Here is a 20,015-nt window from a genome sequence, read left to right on the forward strand (position 1 = left end):
TCAGCAGTCTTCCCCATACTTGTGATTTAGTTTACTGAACCAAGCTGAGTGTTTTTAAGTCTCAGGAAACCCTCGCAAGGTGTTTCGAGTTAATTAGATGATTCAGGTGATTAGTTGAATAGCCTACTTGTATACTTTTTCATGATATTCTAATATTTTGAGATAGGATTTTTGAGTTTTCTTAAGCTGTAAGCCAAATTCAGCAATATTAAAATAATAAAAGGCTTGAAATAGTTCAGTTGATGTGTAATGAATCCAGAATGTATGACATTTTTGTTTTTTTAATTGCATTACAGAAAATAAAGAACTTTATCACAATATTCTAATTTTCTGAGACAGTCCTGTATATGTTTAATATTACGGGTATTGTTTTTATATATACATCCGTTTTTGAGGTGCAGTCAAATTTTAATTTTAGGTTGGTTTCCCTAGTCACTTAAGTTGTTAGATTCCTATTTTTTTTCTCACAAATAATTATTTCAGAGATATTTTGAACATTGTTTTTGAGATGTTTTTACAGAAAACGTTTTTCAGTTCTTTTGGATTAAACTTAAAATGCTTTACATATTAAGTTATTAAGCTTAACTGCTTCTAAAAGAAAAATAGATGTTTCAACCCTTATTGTGCATTGTTTGTTTTCATTTTGTGTTTTGTTTTGTTTTTTGTGTTTTTTTTGGGGGGGGGTTCAATAACAGTTTTAAATTGATACAGAATATATTCTATAAAACCCTACAGCTCATTATTACCCTCTCTATTTATAGAATATATTATGAATTTAACTAAGAATTTTTTTTTAAATCAAATTATCAAGAAATTATTGCGTTTTGAGTTCAACCTACCGGGTAAAAACGACTATCTTTTATTTTTCTTTAATTTACTTGTTGCAAACTTTTGAGAGAAACCTGGCATTACTTAGTCCATGTTATATTTATCAAATGTAGGTGCTAAAGAGCAGCACAGAAGCACTGGTGGATCTCAACATCAACAAAAACTTGGTGGGCTCAGCTATGGCGGGCAGTGTCGGTGGCTTCAACGCGCACGCCGCCAACATTGTGGCGGCCATCTTCATCGCTTGCGGGCAGGTCAGTTCCCATTTAACCCACCAAGACACTTGTTATCTAGATGAGAAAAGCTGTTGGTTGGAGATTTGATGTTTTGGACCAATTTAAAAAGAAATCTGCACTCTTAAAAGTCAGCATCACTCAGGGGTTGATTTTGTGCATCACTTTTGTTGGGAATAATAGTTTCAAAACCAGGTAAGGAGTTCTTGGCTAGAAATGTCATCAAAGGCGGGGTGCATCATTTGAAATATCCTTAAAAACTTAAAAGTAGAATATTTTTGTCATTAAGTATGTCTCAACAGTGCTCAATTGAGTTCAAAGAGCTTCAATAACTTTTCCACTGCGCCTATCTGCTTTTATCAGAGGCAATTCTTGAGTTACAACACATTAGGAAATCGGATCGGTGGGAGGGAAGGAGAAATTTCATGCTTGTGCTTTTCTGTTAGTGTAGCATGAAACTGGTGAAAGTCAGATTGGAACTGTTTTAAATACAGTCCAAACTCCAAAAAAGATGAAAAACGATGTAATATGAGCGCATTTAAGAAATGCACTTACTTGTAAATGCCACTCAAGCGGCTCGACAGAGGCTGCAATAATGATTTAGGACAGAAAATGCGTCAGCAAGTAAAATATTTTCAAATTCCGGACTGAAGTATTTACCTTCAGCAATGGGATTTGGTCACAGTTGTAACCTTGGATTTCAAGTGGTCCATATTTGTCCTCCATTCTGTTTAATAGGTGCGAATCTTTGACGTCTTTGAAATTTACAAACATTCATTATTCTCGTCATTGATCATTTTTGCTTTTTTTTTTTTTTTTTACAACTTAGGCACATTTTGATTGAAAAAATATACCGGAAATGGTAGAGAGCAGATGTCACACTCATGCATATTCTGATGCATGTCATTGGCTAAAACATGGAAAAAATCCTATTGAAATTTCTTCTCACCAGCAATAAAAAAGTTCAAAGGTAAAAAGGCTACAGTGAACCTGCCACAGGAGGTAGAAACATGGTATTGCACTCCTGGGCCTAAATGCATTAAAATAGTCAATTTTATCTCCAAGCCAGGTGTTCTCATGAAAAGAGCCACACCTGGTCCGCGAGCCTTACGTTTCCGACTTCTGCTCTAAAACGAACTGATCAAAACAGTGTGATTTTGGTTGCAGGACCCCGCACAGACTGTAAGCAGTGCCAACTGCATCACACAAATGGAAGCCGCCGGTCCTGATGGGCAGGACCTCTACATCAGCTGCACCATGCCCTCCATCGAGCTGGGCACCGTTGGAGGTGGCACCAACCTGCTCCCGCAACAGGCCTGCCTGCAGGTAACAAAGTAGAAATTGAGGAAAAATTTAAAGAGTTGTGGTTATTATATCTCATTCACCACCAAAGAAAACTACAGTAATCCCTTGTTTTTTTGTGGGGGTTTGTTCTAAAAAGGTCCCGGCGATAGTCAAAACCCAAGAAGTAGAAATATTTATTAATTGAATAAATGCTCTATTATACATTGGATTTTTTTCTTTTCTTTCAATCTACAGGCTCAAGCATTTACAAATATTTAGTATAGTACTTTAAGCAGTTGTTTTTATACAAATAACTTCTGTACTGTTAAATTATAATTTTAAAATTATTAAGTCTTTTTTGCGCCATTGATTCAGGACACGATACACTTGACTTCAAATGATATTTTCTCACCATCAATTAGACATTGGCGTGTAAAGAACATTCCAAACGACAAATAAAAGTACTGTACTTTATAAATGCTTTTTCACTCCTAATTTCTGTAATGTCAAATTGTACTTTCAAAAATAATCTTGCTGCTATATAGCGCTTATGACTGAAATATGGTTGACAGACTTAGGCCCTTGTCCAATTAAAACACCTTTCTTTAGGATCCAGATTTTGCTTAAAATCTCAATTTGGCCCAAAAAGTGATTCATCTATCCATCCATTATCTGTGCCGCTTATCCTCAGTAGGGATGCTGGACCCCATCCCAGCTGTCTTCGGGCAGGGGACACCCTCACCTAGCTGCCAGCCAGTCGCACGGCACACAGAGACAGACAACTCACTCACTCACACTTAGGAACAATTCTGGACTGCCCAAATCAACCTGACATGCATGTTTTGGGAATGTGGGTGCCTGGAGGAAACCCACACAGGCACGGGGAGAACATGCAAACTCACAGGAAGTTTAGTTCCCATGACCTCACAACTGTGCCGCAGACGCGCTAACTACTCATCCGCCGTGCTGCAGTAATTCATTTAGTCAACCTAATAAAATAAGTGCATATTATCATCTTTTTGCCATTTTTGTTTGGCATGTAGTATTAAAAATGTAAATTATAAAGGTTTCATAACTATTTTGTTGCCATCATGCGAGAGTTGGGCAGCATGGTGATGCAGTGGTTAGCGCATGTGCGGCACAGATCATAAGATCGAACCTCCTGTGTGGAGTTTGCATCTTCTGCAACCAGTTCAGGATGTCCCTGCCCACTGCCCGAGGATGGCTGGGATGGGCTCCAGCCCCCCCACGACCCTACTGAGGATAAGCGGTGCAGATAATGGATGGATGAATGGATCATGTGGGAGTTATTGGGAAACAAAAACTTGGTGTAGATAATATTTGACATCCCTTTAGCATGTCGAGAAGTTCAACTTTGCCGGCGACAGAATCTTCCACTGCCTATTGGTGCTTCGATCGGTCCACAGCAGCTTGTTGTGACGTGGGTTTAACAAGCGGTTTAACGTGCTTGTACAACTTAGACAACAACGTTATGAAAGCACGAGCAGACGCAGGCAAAAAAGGGACCAATAAGAATTTAGAACACAATGCATGATGAAACTTCGCAAAGTACAGAAACTCTAAAAAGTAAACCGCATCACAGTTTGGGATTACTGTAAGGAGATCAGCATGTTGACATGGGCTGCCAGTGAATGTGTGAAACTTACTGTAAAAACGTCATCCGTATTAGATGCTCGGAGTCCAAGGAACCAGACCGGAGAAGCCGGGCCAGAACGCCCGTCAGTTGGCCCGCGTGGTCTGCGCTACCGTCCTAGCGGGGGAGCTCTCCCTCATGGCCGCCTTGCAAGCGGGACACCTTGTCAAAAGTCACATGACACACAACAGGTTCGTCTGAAGACAAGAATTCATGTATTTGTTCAAGGAGAGAGAAATTTGAACTTTTATAGGGTTCCTACAGCTTAATGCAAGTTAAATTTAAGACTTGTTTTATTTTTCTTTGAGATCGACTGAAACAAAACAAAACAAAAAAATTCTCGCGAACAAAAAATACAACGTGCCTCGTACACATGAGGCGAAAAACTTTTGTCGGACAGCCACTTCTCATTTGATTCACTCTTTCCGGGCATGGTCCAAAGTTGCTTCGTGTATTGTGGGTAGATCTACAGGGTTCCGGGAGATCCTTGAAAAGTCTTCAAAAGCATGTAATTCATTAGTCTAAAAGCAAGGCCTTGCTTGGCATTAAGATGTCCAATTTTTGAAAGTCTTAAAAGTGAACATATTAATAAGAGCTATATTTGTTTGAATTAAAAAGATCTATTTTTTTTTTCTTTTTTAATTCACCGATTTACTTTGGTGGCAACATGGCGTGACCACAATAATGAAACAATCAAAACGGTGATGTGGTTTCAGTCAGGCCTTTCGGAGCAAGCGCATGTCTTAGGTCTACCCACAATACACAGCAACCTTAGACAAAATTTTTAACCTTGGACCATGCCCGGAAATTGTCAATTTAATGAGAAGTGGCTGTCAGAGAGAGTTTTACCATGGCTAAAAGTTGTGCCAGGTAATGTGTAAAGAGGCACAATGTATTGTTTGCAAGAAATAGGAGTTTTTGTTTTTATTAATGTGTTCACACTTTTTAAGATTTTTATAAATGGGTTTTAGGACATTTTAATGCCAATTAAGGCCTTATTTTTTGAAGAATGAATTCAGTGCTTTTTAAGACTTTTCAAGGATCAGCGGGAACCCTGTTTTGGAATGGGGTCACCAACATCTTTTAAAGCCTTGAGTGCAAAGTGTTACCAATTTGATATGCATTTCCAAAATAACCTATGCTTTTACTATGTGGTTACAACCATTATGTTATGACCAGGTTGTACTAATGAGAAGGGTAGAAATACGTTGAGTCAACCACAAAAACATCTGCCTTGTAAAGGAGCACCCAACCAATTACAAGTATAAAATATAGTTTGATATTAACCAAGAGTTTCGACTGATGTATTTAAAGACATTGATCCTGTCAGTGATTTTTCATTCCACTTTAAATCAAATTTCTTAGAAAATAGTAATGACCTCTTTTTTGTTATAACCAATCTGTGGGCTACTCATGTTTTTTGGGGGGCTACCACATGAGTGATCCCTGTTTAAGAAAAACACACGAGGAAAGTGTAATTACCCACCCTATGCATGAATGTCCAACTATAAAGGCAAAATTAGGTTCTCTTTTAATATAATATTTTTTTCCATCAGGACTGTAACTTTTCTAAAATTGTGTTTTTTTTTTTCTTTAACATTTTTTATTTGCTACATGATTTTCCAGGCTAATATTTTGAAAGTTTTTGTTTTTATTATATTGTTATTTTTAGAACGCTTAATTAACAATTTGAGGGGGGAAAAATATTGTTTCCTTAATTGACATGTTTTAAAGGTATTTTATAAGTATACCTTTTCTGTCGAGGTATTTTTGTGAGTGTGTGGTAGAGGAAAGATCTTAAGGCTGAGTTTCGGGGCTGCTGTTTGGTGCACTTGCTTTTACTCAAGTAATTATTTGAATGACTACTTTTTACTTCTACTTGAAGCGCCGAAATGCGCACTTGATTCGAGGAAACTAGTCCGAAGTAAACCCGAAGCTGCACCTCGGCATCACGCATACTTCAACCGAAGTGTGCAGTTAGCCACGGGTCCCTCAAATCACGTTCATCGGTCAGGCTCGGGCTTTTATACTCGCAGGTCGGGTCAGGCTGGATCTTTTAAAGTCCGATCTTACCTCTAGTATGTGGGGAGGGGACATTTTTTTGTGCATTTTTTCCAAAACAAAAACTTTTCTGTAACAAATAGACTTAAATTTTCTAAGGAAGAAAGAAACTTAACATCTTTCTAAAAAATATAGTGTTTTTTTTTTTTGGGTGCATATTTATAAGATCATCAAACCGATTTTAATATGACAAAGAAATACAGAAAGCGTTTTTCAAACGTTGAGTCAATTTATTAATGCACAAAAAAAAAGTTAAATTTACCTGGCCCTATGTGATAAAGTAATAGTTCCTTGAACCTCTTAGCGAATTGGGCCACTTTTGGCAGTGATAACAGAAATCAAACATTTATCATAATTGGTCATCTTTCACAATGCTATGACGGAATTTTGACCATCTGTTCTTTGCAAAATGGTTCCAAATCTGGCATATAACATTTCAAGACAGCATTTTGTATTTCCTTGGCTGGTCGTTGTGTGATGTTTAAAACGGTTTGATCTGAAAGCTTTATGAGTGATAAATTTGCAAAGGACGCAGATAGAATGGGGCAAATACTTTTTCACGACATTGTAGAATTACTAAAAAAAAATCGGTTAAGAGCATACCTATAAAAATAGGGAGATTTTCATGTTTTTTGCAGAAAGAAAAATGAGATGTTCCCTCAAGGCAGAAAAAATGTAAATTGGCACCAATGTTCGTGCCAAATGCTGATGCCAAATTATTGCTTTCTTCAATTCAGGTCCAAATCCAATTTAGCTGCCATGTCGTCTTCGCCTCCAGGGGACGCCTTGTGACACTTGTGGACGCCGCTTTCCTGTGGAAGACAAACTCGTCCGAGCGCTTAGAGACTTGAGCAAGGGCGGCCTTGTCTTTCCTTTATAGACTCTTTCTTTTTGATCTTGCAACAAGGAGACGCAGACTGGGAGAAACAAAGTTTTAAATTGATGTGTATTTTGAGAACGGTAGAATATTAAATTATACAGCTTTACAGTGTCCAGTGTTATCCTTTACCCTCACACAAAAGTAGCTTATAGTTGAAAAATATCGAAATCAAATGACATGACGTTTTGGAAGGTTTGAAAAAAAACAACATTATTTTATCATTTATGGAGACTAGCATTTCAGGCCTAGTCCTTTAGATGTCACTGTGGTTCCAATTATGGCTACCACTTTGAAGCGTGCAGTAGGTTAATGCGAGCTTCTCTAATCCTTATTTGACATAAAGCGCACGTAAGCACTAAACAAAAAACACTGAATTAAAATATAAACAAATAAAGAATTCAAAGTGGGACGTCAATCGCTGCAATCCTAAAACAAAATATGAATGAAACTCTGAACTTGCCGATGAAAAAAAAACAAAAATTTCGAGAAATTCTTGCTTCGCTGTTCGGTCAAAAATATAATAAAAATGAAAAAAGTCACACAAAAACAGAAAATGAGGTTAGAAGTGTATTTTGCGTCTGGTTTAGGGAAACTAAAATCTTAGAATTTGTAGTTGGGGTGTGTTGTACAAGGTGTCCTTAAAGAGAACATATTTTACTTTCAACTATTTAAGTATGTGTTAACAATGCCCACTTGAGTTCAAAGAGCCCTTATGCTTTATTTTCTACTGCGCATATCTGCTTTTATCTTTTAGCAAAGCGGTTTGGGGCAGATAACATAAGGTAGGAAGAATGGGGGGGGGGGCAGGATGGGTTCAAAAGTATGCTTGCCCAATAGGTCTTTTTTTTCTATTTGTTAGTGTAGCATAAAAATTATTACAGTAAGTAGAGGCTTGCCGAAATTCCAGTCCAAAGGCCAACTCAAACCCAAAGATAAAAACACAAAAGTTAATCCGAACACAAAATGTGCATACTTTCACACGCATTATGAATGAGCAGACTGACGCTGCAATGATGACACAAGCCAGGAGATGGCAGCAGTGAGTAAGAAAAGTTCCAAATGCCTGACAGCTTCTTTAACGGGATAACAACAAAGAAAACCTTTTACAGTTCTATCCAGCATCCAAACTACAAATTTACAATGGTAATTAGCATAATGCTAGCATGTCATTTTAAACACCGTTGGCAGGCTAACAAGTATGTGGGCACGCAGGTATCGATACCGAATGAACGAAAAAAGACAAAATGAAAAAAAAGAGAAAATGAAACTATGAAAGGAAAAGGTACATATTCCTTTGCCTATGAGTATTGTAAAAATAATTACACATTTATATGACAGTTCCTGTATTTTAAATTAAAACCAATTAGTTTTAAAAAGTTCACCGTTGAGTATAAATAAGAAAGGCTATTATAATATAGTTTTGTAAATCAGTTTTTTAAATGAACAATTCATTTTCTGCATACTGTTACTTTCTTATTGTTAATATACAGACTATAAAAGGGTCAGAGATGTTTTTGACTCTTACCATATATTTTAAGACACAATTTACCAGAACCACCACACCCCTTTTCAGCGCATTTGATTTCCCTGTGTGCTGTTCGATTATTTTATATAACTTATGAAATAATAATGCCCGAGCCTGGGTCCCATATCAAAAAAATCCCGCTTCATGGATACATTAACCGCTAGGGTCGTCAGGACACTACTTCCTGTGGTGTGTCCCGGGCGTCTAAAGCCTGGCAGTTCCCATACCTCTGTAGGCCTTTTTGGGGGGTAGGGGTTTGCTCCCCCACAAGAAACAGATGGTACGGGTTTCCATAGATACCAGTAACAACAGAAGCCTCCTGATCTGACTCAGATACAGTCCCTTCGTGTTCTGGTCTCTGTTGTTTTTTAGTGTAAAGTGTCATCCTGCTCTTCAAAGATGAGCCAGACCTCAGCATTTAAACTTGAGGCTCATTATTTTTTTTAAATTTTTTTTCATTTAAATGGATTCAAAACAAGGTGCAAGCGGAGTTCTTTGGTGAAAAGGTCACCCAAAGATGCAAAGGAAAAGTTTTCAAATGTATTTCCCTCCAATGCAGTGGGCGCGTGTTAGCGAGAGGAGCGTGCTACGTTAGCAGAGATCCGCTCACCCGTACCACTCACCCAATCAAAGTGCTCTGTGTGCTGCCGTTTTAGGGTGTTAAACTTTGTTCTGTGGGTTTTTATCAGTGTCTTAAGGGTTTACATACATTATTGTATGAACTTCCATATGAATGATTTCTCAGCGATGTACAGCCAAAACAGGGTCTGTTGGTGTGACACTGTGCCCTTTATATACTGGACCGAACACTGTTGTATCATCAGCACTGCACCACATTCGACTCCGAATTGAAACGCTACAAAGGAAATTTGTGCGATCAGTGTCTTATCTCCAGGCCATATGTACTCACGAAAGAGCAATATGTTCCCGACCTCTTGAATAAAGCAACAAAAAAATATAAAGAGCTGATTTGGAGCAGAAAGAGACAACTTTTTTTGGTGAACCAAGCAGATTTTCTAAAAGAGCTGGAATTCCCATCACTTTAAAATACATGAAATACAAACCCTAGAGACATGATTTTGGCCTAGTGTGTCAGGGATTCTTAAATGAAGTTTTGTTGAAAAGTCAAAGTCTTCTTATGTGACGCACGCGCATTCTCATCCCTCACGGCAACCACTCGCGGACTCCATCTTTTCCCGTCAACCTTGAAGAGGAGGCCGATAAAAGAAGAGCGCCTCGTCCGCCTGCCCCCCCCGCACGCACACGCACTCAAAATAAGCGATACGGTCAGCGCTGAGATCTGTGTCGGCCGTTTTCTGCACCTCGGATAAACCTTCACTCATGTCACCTTCACTGATACCGTGCACAGTAAAATACATAAAAAAATACAATGAGCGGGGGAATATATTCCTGCTTTGACGATTTTTACTCTTATGGGTTAATTTAGCGATTGAGGGTTTAGCGTTTCCTTAAAGGGACAATGTGTCATTTTTGACCTCTAGACGTCGCTGTCATGCAACCGAAAATAGAAAAAGCACAAGTAAGAATTGAAACTACGCACACTCAAAGTGACCAAACCGGGGGTAGAAAACTGAGCATTATTGAGAGGGCAGAAGGAAAAGAAAAATGGGGAGGGAATAAAATGAAAGAAGGATAAAAAAAAACAAGATAAACAGGAAAAGAGACTTTAAAATAAATAGAAAAGCAAGGAAAAAAGAGGAAAAGGGGACAAACGGAAAAAAAGAACTAAGGCCCAAATAAAGAACAAAGGAAAAATACAAAAAGAGAAAAAAGAAGAGAAAAACAAAAAGGGAGGGGAAATAAGAAAAAAAGAGCAAGAAAAGGAAAGAAAAAAAATCAGATATAGAGAAAGGTAAGAAAAAATACAAAGGGATCAAAAAGAACAAAGAATGAAGTAAAGAGGGAGAAAAAGTAAAAAAAAAGACCAGTTTTATTGAGGGGTACCCTTTAACAGCAAGATTGCAGACAAATATACCATTAAGTGAGTTTCATCTTGTGCAAAATATATACACATTTTTCAACATACAAGTATCTTAAAATGCACTATTATATGATAGCTCATGTATATTAGCTTATCATTTAAATAAATATTGTTTTCTTTGAAATAAATAAAAGGTTTTTCTACCATTGGGAACCACTAGATTATACACATTGTTCCTTTAACTTTTTCTTTCCTTCTAGGAGCTCTGCATCCAATCAATGATTATTTTTCTCAGCATTAATGCTGTTATTTTTGTACGTGTGCATGTGTGTATGTGTATTTTTGCCGTTGAGTATAAATCTTCAAACTTTGTCCATTCCCATGTTTTTGTTTTGACTCCTAGCTAACTCAAGTACTCAGGAAACCAGCAGTGTAGGTGCTGATTTGGATTACCATTTTCAGATAAGCATTAAGCCAATGGAGTTCTTAGTTTTTGTGTTTTTTCTGGTTAGATATACACCATTTTGAATTTTTGATGGGATTAATTCTATTTTAAATTGATGAAGACTTAAAGGGACATTGTGTAATACTTGACCATTCGATGTTGATGTATAGTGTAGTGAAACCGAAAACGAGTGCTAACTAGCACAAGAAAGAACAGAAACGACAGACTCAATTGATCGTATTGTTCTGAAAATATAATATCGAACATCCCGTATAATGATTAACTCAGATCAATTCTTGATTTAACATTACTTCTGACATCTGTATACTGTTACAGTTGGCATTGCATTCATATAAAGGTGGGGTGCGTCGTTTGAGGTGTCCTTAAAAAGCTTAAAGTATAATATTTTCTCTTCTAAGTATGTGTTAACAATGCCCACATGAATTTTAAGATCCTTTAGAACTATGTTTTCCCCGCTCCTATTAGCTTTTATCTTACTTTTAATAATGTTGTTCGGGACGAGCAACACATTAGGTAGCAGGAGTGGCCGGACGAGGGGGAAAGGGAGAGTGCCGAGTTATTCCATGCTCGCCCCCGTGGGTTTTTCGTTACTGTAGCAATAAAATGGTGAAAGTAAGAAAAGGCCTAATTCATGTACAAACAAAAACCCAGAATAGATTTTAAAAATAAGAAGAGTTTATTTTAGCGCGTCAAAAATGTATGCACTTCCACGTGCCACTAAAGAAGCTTGACAGAGGCTGCAATGATGATTTAACCCAGAAAATGATGTCGGCTGGTAGAACATTTCCAAATTCTGGTAGGAAAGTCTAATTAAAAAAAAAAAAAAACATTTCAAGCGCCTAAAATCTTTGAGCCGTGTTCATCCTAAGTATACACTAAGTTAAGAGAGGAAGTGTTCAATTTTTTTAATAATCATGGCCTTCCCAGGCAAAGAGTCGGTATCGGACCAATGTGGATCGATACTACAGTGGAACCTCGGTTTTTGAACGCCTCTCAGTTCGAACAAATCGGTGTTCGACCAAAAATTTCGAGAAATTCTTGCTTCGCTGTTCGGTCAAAAATTCGGAGTTCGAACGCCGGTAATGCTTAAGTGCGTACGCTAGAGTGCGATGCTGAGAGGCGTACGGGTGTAGATCGTGTAGATCGCCCCCACCCCTCGTGACCAACTGTTATCACGTGCGCATTTGCCTCTTTTTGCTTTCGCTTTTAATATCGGTGAACGGAGTGTTTTAGCCCCTAACTATGCCTCCGAAGAAGGTCGGTGCAAGCAGGACAAGTGAAAAAAGAAAAGTTGTTCGTACAACTATTGCCTTTAAGAAAGACATAATAGCTAAATATGAAAGAGGTGTGCGAGTTTCTGATCTTGCTAGGGAATACAACATGCGCCTTCTGCTGACTACCACAAAGGTAAGAAATCCTATTCATAATTATTTTCCTTATCTTTTTTTTTTTTTTTTTTTACACGTTCGTGTTAGCGTAATCTTTCGTACGGAAGATTACGATAACGCAATTGTACGATTAGCCTGGGTTAGCTTTATGATTCGAGGTAAACATTCAGGGTGTTGGAACTGAGCCCAAAATTCAGGGTGTTGGAACGGAGCCCCCTTTCCAACGAAGCATTAGCCACTTGTGGTGCTAAATGACTTGTAAACGACCTGATTTTTTTATTTTTACACGTTCATGTTAGCATAATCTTTCTTTTTTATTTTTACACGTTCATGTTAGCGTAATCTTTCGTACGGAAGATTACGATAACTTTAACGTACGATTAGCCTGGGTTAGCTTCATGTTTATGTTAAACATGCATGGTAAACATTCAGGGTGTTGGAACAGTTTAAAACGATTTACATTATTTTTAATGGGAAATATGATTTCGGTGATTGAACAAATCGGTTCTCGAACAGGGTTCTGCAACGGATTATGGTCGACTTACTTAGCTCAAAATAATAAGCTTCGCCCAGCCTTACTGGAAGGTAATAACAACGTGCGTGTTTGAAATTATACCAAACTGTCACTTTTAATGCAGTAAATGATTAATAACACTTTCACAAGCGGATCACTTTTTCATTAATTACAGTATTACCCTAATATGAAAATGTTTTGGTTCCTCTGTACCTTATAAAGTGTCTTAGCCAATCAACAGTCTTAGTGTGTATTTTCCGGCGCATATTTGTGTGCATGAGCATAATAGTGTTAATGAATGACGCGGCGCTTATTGGCTAATAGGATTCCCCTTCATTGCTCTTTGCCTCCCCGGGCGGCGGTAAACAGACACCGAGGGAGGGGGCGCACGTGAGTGCGCGTCCACGATAGTTGGGGGAGGGGGTGGGGTGTCTGTGATTTATAACACCAACTCTCGCTCCCGTAGCAGCGCCGAAAACACATCCATTACAAAAGTACTGATGTTAATGGCAATTGTGCGCGTGTCCGTGCACTCGAGCGGGTGCACGCTTTTGTCTGAAGGTGCGCGCCGCCGTCGTAATTAAGTAAAGCCGTTTGAGCAGTACAGTAAATCATATTTGCGCTCTCTCACACGCTAACACCCGGTGCGAGACAAGGAAACATGAGTTACACTATTTAGATTTATTTTGTCGAGAAAGCCACACCATATATTTTAGGCGAAAATTGAAGAAACTGCCAAATAAGCTCTCCATCCATCCAAATATATATTATCTGCACTGCTTATCCTCAGTAGGGTCGTAGGGGTGCTGGAGCACAAGGTCTCCAATCAAAAGCTAAGTCATCAAATTATATTTCATTGTGTTACGTTTCATGAATCGGTAAAATTTATGAAATACTAATACGTAATGCAGAACCTGTGTCCCACATCAACAAACATACCACTTTAAATGTGTCTCCCTACCACAGTTATTTAAGATAGTTGAGGCCCATTCTGACCTTTGTTTTTTCCCCGTCAATAATGGTTTTAGAACATGGTGCAAGAATTTTTGGAGGGTAAAAATGTGACAAAATACTTCAAACGAAAAGTTTCCTGCTGCGTAGTATTTTCCTTCAGCGCATCGGGCGCATGCGAGAGAGAAGGAAGCGTGCTGTGTGCAGAGATCCGCCTCACCCAATCACACCCGTCCACTCCTACCACTCACCCAATCAAAGTGATCTGTGTACTTGGTTGGCGTTTTGGGGAGTTTACAGGTTTTTCTGAGGGTTTTCATCATAAAGTGTCTCAACAGTGAACATACATATTTTAAGAGCCTTCATATAAAGGATTCCTTAGCAACGTACAACAGGGGTCTGTTGGCTTGACACCTTGGCTGTATTTTGTTATCTAAACTGTGCCCTTTATATATTGGACCGAACTATTTAATTGTCAGTGTTACATTGGCATTGCACATGCCTAACTCAATTTTAAGCAAATCCGAATTGGAACAACACAGATTAAATTTACAATGGTCAACTTTTATCCCCGAGCCATATGTACTCATGAAAAGAGCCACATATAGGTCGCAAGCCATAGGTTCCCAACCCCAGCACTATACTCTCTTGCACATAATCCAATCCTGTCACGGACGCAGTAATGTACTCTCTAACACATATTACTATACATCATACATACACAAATACACTCTCCATGCATATTACTACACCATCATACATACACAAATACACTCTCCATGCATATTACTACACAATCATACATACTTTCATGCATACTACTTTTCTCTCCTACACCCACTACTACACTTGCTCAAATAACACTATACTTTCAAACACACACTACTATACTCTTGTACATACACTACTGTACCTTCTCACATATATTATAATCTCATAAATAGACAAACTACCCTACTCTCTCACATTCTATACTCCCATACACAAACCATTACACTTCAACACATAAAACGTTACTTTCATAAACAAACCATTACACTTCCACACATAAAACGTTACTCTCATACACACACTACTATATTATCTCATACATTACTATACTCTCATACACACAGTACTATATTCTTTCACACATACCACCATACTCTCATACACACTACTAAACTCTCTCACACATATGGGGAGCTACTCCATTTGATGTGTGTAGCAACATGGTTCCCAAAAGTACCCCAAGTAGCACCACATAGAAAATAAGGTGACCATTACACTAGATAAAGTCCCCTATACTAAAACCAATTTTAAGGGTGTGTGAGAGAGTATAAGTGGTTGTGTGTGAGTCTATAGTCTGTAGTGTGTTTGCAAGTAAAATAGTATGAGTGAGAGTATAATATTGTGTGTGACTGTTTATAGTAGTATGTGTGGGAGTATGGGCAGCACAGCGGCGCAGTGGTTAGCGCATGTGCGGCACAGTTCATGTCATGGGAACCTCCTGCGTGGGTTCAAATGCAGCTCCAGACTTCCTGTGCGGAGTTTGTATGATCTCCCCGTGCTTGCGTGGGTTTCCTCCGGGCAGTCCGGTTTCCTCCCACATTCCAAAAACATGCATTTCAGGTGAATTGGCTGGTCCACATTGTCCCTAGGTGTGAATGGACGAGTGAGTTGTCTGTCCCTGTGTGCCCTGCGATTGGCTGGCAACCAGTTCAGGGTGTCCCCTGCCCACTGCCCGATGATTGCTGGGATGGGCTCCAGCACCCCCGCGACCTTACTGAGGATAAGCGGTGCAGCTAATGAGATGAGATGAGGTGTGGGAGTATAGTGGCATGTGCATGAAAGTAGAGTATTGTGTGCATGAGAGTATAGCAGTATAAGTAAGAGAAAGAGTACAGTAGTGTGTATAAGAGAGTATAGTAGTGTTTGTGCATAGGTATGACTATGTTTCTGGTGGATAATAGCTTTGCGAGCGTATGATGTTAAATGTGAGAGCGAGAATGATTTACAGTACTTCTCAATTGGCCTCTCATAGGTAATAAACAGCTGCTCATTGAATGGGAGGTGAAGGTTACTGGAGGGTCTTTCCCATAGAGGTGTGCAAGTGTGCAGTCGACTCAAGAGAGCAAACTGAGGCTCCAATCACCCCCGCCTCATTTATCAGTCATTAGTGCTTGTTTACACGGAGCAAGAGTGAGCGACTCCGCTTGGAGCGTCTCGATGCGAGTCATCAAACTTTGCGACCGTCTTCTACCAACATTCGGGAAGTATTTTGTAGCGTTAGGGCAAAATTTTGAGCTCAAACTAGCCAAAATTGACTGAAAAAATGAGTTTGAATTTTAAAAAGTCTGCCATCTTGTGCGGGCAGGTTGGTGTCTGGTGAGGCACAGTCAGATTTACAAGTAAATAAACCTACATATCTCATTCATCATATGAGGACTAGGGTTTCAGTCCTAAACTAGAGGTTGAACGTGGATTCACAGGTAAATCAACCAGTAGGATGCTTGCCATACACACAAGTGATTGTGGGTTATTCTCTAGTTAAGCCAGTATAATTCTAGGTTTTTTTTTTAGTTTTGGCTGGAGATAGGGAAAAGGTTTTGATTGGTTCTAGGGTTTAACTCACTTCTACTCTATAGACTATGAATAACCTAAACTGCTCATGTGTAATAACCTGTGAAGCCCTTTGAGACTCTTAGTGATTAAGGGCTATACAAATAAAAATGACTTGACCTAACTAGTGCTAGTGCTAAGGCAGGGGTTGGCAACCCAAAATGTTGACGGAGCCATCACTCTCTACTGTAATATATCCACCCATCCATTATCTGCACCGTTTATCCTCAGTAGGGTCGCAGGGCTGCTGGAGCCTATCCCAGCTATCCTTGGGCAGTGGACAGGGGACACCCTGAACTGGTTGCCAGCCAGATGCAGGGAAACTGTAATATATATATATATATATATATATATATATATATATATATATATATATATATATATATATATATATATATATATATGGTTCTGAACAGGGCAGCATGGCGTCTGAGTGGTTATCGCGTTTGCGACACAGTTCTGAGGACATAAGATCGAACCTTCCTGTGTGGAGTTTGCATGGTCTCACCGTGCTTGAGTGTGTTTCCTCCAGGCACTCTGGTTTCCTCCCACATTCCAAAAACATGCATTTCAGGTTAATTGGCCGGTCCAAATTGTCCCTAGATGTGAATGATCAAGTGAAATGTCTGTCATTGTGTGCCCTGCTACTGGCTGGCAACCAGTTCAGAGTGTCCCCTGCCCACTGCCCAAAGATAGCTAGGACCCTACTGAGGATAAGTGGTGCAGATAATGGCTGGATGGATGGTTGTGAGCGTTACTTTAAAAATGCAATCCGATACAGTTACTCAGGGATCAGAATGGAGATTTTCATTTTCAGCTGAAATATCCAGCGTCCAGGAATAAACCAGGGCGGAGAAACCCCCACAGCCAACCCAATTTGAATTTGTTTGCTACGCAAGAGAAAAAGTGAAAAAGTCGGAATGCCTTTGGGGTTCAAAAACAGCGGAAATCCGCGGATCCGCGGAAAATTCTGATCCCTGGTTACTGCTTACCTGTTGAAAAATGTAACTAACATAAGCAGAATGTTATAAAAGTAATGTAACTGGATTACTTTCAATTACTTTTGGATTACTCCAATACCAAATATGCCAATGAATACAGAAAATATAAACAAAATTACCAAATTGTGTAGCATTCCGCTGGATGATGATGATCATGCTTTCAAATTGATGCTTCAGTGTTTTATTTTAAAGCTCCAGGGTGTCACATTCGACTACTAACTGGCACTGTTGTCTAATGCGAACGAAAACTAGTGCCTCAGCAAGCAACAAGACGGAAGACAAACATGGCGGCACCTTACATATGGCTTCAACTGCGTAAAATAAATCCAAATTTAAGAAATTACATTGGTATGATAGGTCATTCATTTTGGCCCAATATTCAAATAAATGTTTTGTTATTATTACTGAACACCTAATATGCACTAAATAATACACACCGTCCCTTTAAGAACCGTTTTTATCAAGTGTACTACATAAACGCTATAGAAAGAGATCTAAAAAACATCGTTATTCTTATTTACAATGTTACAAGTTTTACACAGTTAAATGATACGATATATTCAAGTATATTTAACTGCTACTACAAACACGACTGCTCTTACAAAAATATAAAAAATATATAATTAAATATTTTGACTATAATATTTAACACAAATAAACATTTTACATGCCACCTTTTAAAGCGGGCACGGGAATTTTTTAACTCAGTGCCAATTAGCACTCGTGCTAGTGATAATTTCAACACATTACAACACCCATTGAATAAATGAATCTTTTAACCCAACACTGCACATTAAATGAGTAACAGTAAACATACCTTGTTCATGGCACACTTGTCCTTTTTTAGGGGACTCACTTTTCCTTCGTTAAGTTCACTAAACTTTGTTTGGTTACTTGACGCGGAAATGCACGATTTCGGCGAGACACCTTTAAAATAAAAGAACAGCCTTCAAAAAAAATATATATTCTATGTCCGCTTCAAATAAAGATCATAACATCCCAACATAAACAAATAAGTATTTACATGGACATGAAATAACATGAAATCAGATGATTAATGCAATTCAAAGCTGTATCACCTTTATATATACATAATGCTCTAGAAGACTAATAGTCTCGATCATAATTTTAATCACTGACACGAGAGAGCCATGCCAGTTTTGGGGTGAAATATAGAAAATGAACACTTTGTGTGTTTAAAACAATGTTGTGTTATTCATGTGCTCTTAATGGGATTCAAAGCATAGCATAACTTGTCTGCCATGTTAAAGAGAACATTTTAATTTTGCTTACACGTGAAAGGTCCCCGGCTCGAGACCGGGTGGAACTCTATAATGGCCTGGAGAGGAATAGGCGCCACCAGGCTGTACCACAGGAAATGGTACCCCTGCGACCCTATTGGTTAAGGGATCCAACCAACCAATCTATCAATACTTTACAACATGGTTTAAATGTGAGCACTTCTTTGTTGGACTACAAACAACTACACCATCCTGATTTCTTTTTCAATGTTACATTGTTCATGAACCTTGAACTGCGGCTCGTTGACTGATCGGCTTCCCTCCTATTCAAGCTCAGTGCTCTCACTCACCCTTTGTCAGTCTGTCAACGGACCTCTGCACCCGCAAGACGTGTGTTTTAACTCTGTCCGGTTTCCTGCTTGTGTATCCTGTTCGGTATCGTTCCCGTCTATCTCGTCCTGTTTGATATCAATCTCCAGTGTCTGGTATCGTTCCCGTCTATCTCGTCCTGCTTGTTATCGGACTCCAGTCTCCAGTGTCTGGCATCGATCCCGTCTGTCTCGCCCTGTCTGTTACCTTGCTACAATCTCCAGCAACGAATATCGTCCCCATCTATTTCGTCCTGTGTGATATTGTACTCAAGTCTCCTGAATCTGATATCCACCCTGTCTGTCCCGTCCTTTCCGGTATCGACCCCATCTGTCCGGTATCTGCTCGTGTAACTGGTATCGATCTCGTCGGTCTCTGGCTTCCTGTTGTTCCACGCCAGACTTCTGCCTTACTTCTTCCGCCCAGCGATCGCCGAATCACTGGCATATGTGTTAACGTGCATGACTGCCCCTTTTCCCGTAAAATAAGGCTTGTGTAAGAAACTTTACGCATCTGGGTCCTCCTCCTGTTCTGGTTCTGACAGTAATGAAATAAACATTTAAACATGTGTACGATATAGGATACTGTTAAAGGCCAGTAATGTGTTACTAATATTCATGATATAATGTAAAAATGAGGCAATTTGGGAATATGAAAATACAAAAACTAAAATTAAATAAGAAAGAAATTTAACACTAAGCTCCGGACTTCCTGTGCGGAGTTTGTATGTTCTCCCCGTGCTTGCGTGGGTTTCCTCCGGGCACTCCGGTTTCCTCCCACATTCCAAAAACATGCATTTCAGGTGAATTGGCCGGTCCAAATTGTCCCTAGGTGTGAATGAGCGAGTGAGTTGTCTGTCCCTGTGTGCCCTGCGATTGGCTGGCAACCAATTCAGGGTGTCCCCTGCCCACTGCCCGATGATTGCTGGGATGGGCTCCAGCACCCCCGCGACCCTACTGAGGATAAGCGGTGTAGCTGATGAGATGAGATGAGATGAATTTCATATATTCTTCATTTTATGGTTCTATGATGACAGATGAGGTACAGTCTCAAGTGCCTCCCCATGTCACTGGTCCT

The 20,015-nt window shown here is 39.2% G+C and overlaps 1 protein-coding gene and 1 long non-coding RNA gene across 3 annotated transcripts in view; one reads left to right on the forward strand and one right to left on the reverse strand.

Moving 5' to 3' along the window:
* The window catches only part of LOC148350768 (3-hydroxy-3-methylglutaryl-coenzyme A reductase-like), a 20,637-nt gene extending 13,591 nt beyond the window's left edge, over positions 1-7,046 (forward strand). The window contains exons 17-20 of the mRNA XM_088355567.1: positions 942-1,082; positions 2,229-2,387; positions 4,036-4,190; positions 6,798-7,046. Of these exons, the coding sequence (XP_088211693.1) occupies positions 942-1,082; positions 2,229-2,387; positions 4,036-4,190; positions 6,798-6,852 (510 nt within the window). The 3' untranslated portion in view covers positions 6,853-7,046. The remainder of the gene's footprint in view (positions 1-941; positions 1,083-2,228; positions 2,388-4,035; positions 4,191-6,797) is intronic.
* Positions 1,241-18,256, reverse strand: LOC148350769 (uncharacterized). Of its 2 annotated transcripts, none has more exons than XR_015853013.1 (3): positions 18,146-18,256; positions 4,013-4,161; positions 1,241-2,381 (listed from the first exon to the last, which is right to left on the reverse strand). It is a non-coding gene; the product is annotated as an uncharacterized LOC148350769 (long non-coding RNA). The 2 variants fall into 2 exon arrangements; XR_015853014.1 differs by lacking the exon at positions 18,146-18,256 and adding an exon at positions 6,664-7,216.
* Positions 18,257-20,015: the final 1,759 nt, after the last annotated feature.

This window comes from Urocampus carinirostris, chromosome 16 (assembly GCF_059441175.1).
Source record: "Urocampus carinirostris isolate Australia breed hairy pipefish chromosome 16, RoL_Ucar_1.0, whole genome shotgun sequence".
In the NCBI taxonomy this organism is placed as follows: Eukaryota; Metazoa; Chordata; class Actinopteri; order Syngnathiformes; family Syngnathidae; genus Urocampus; species Urocampus carinirostris.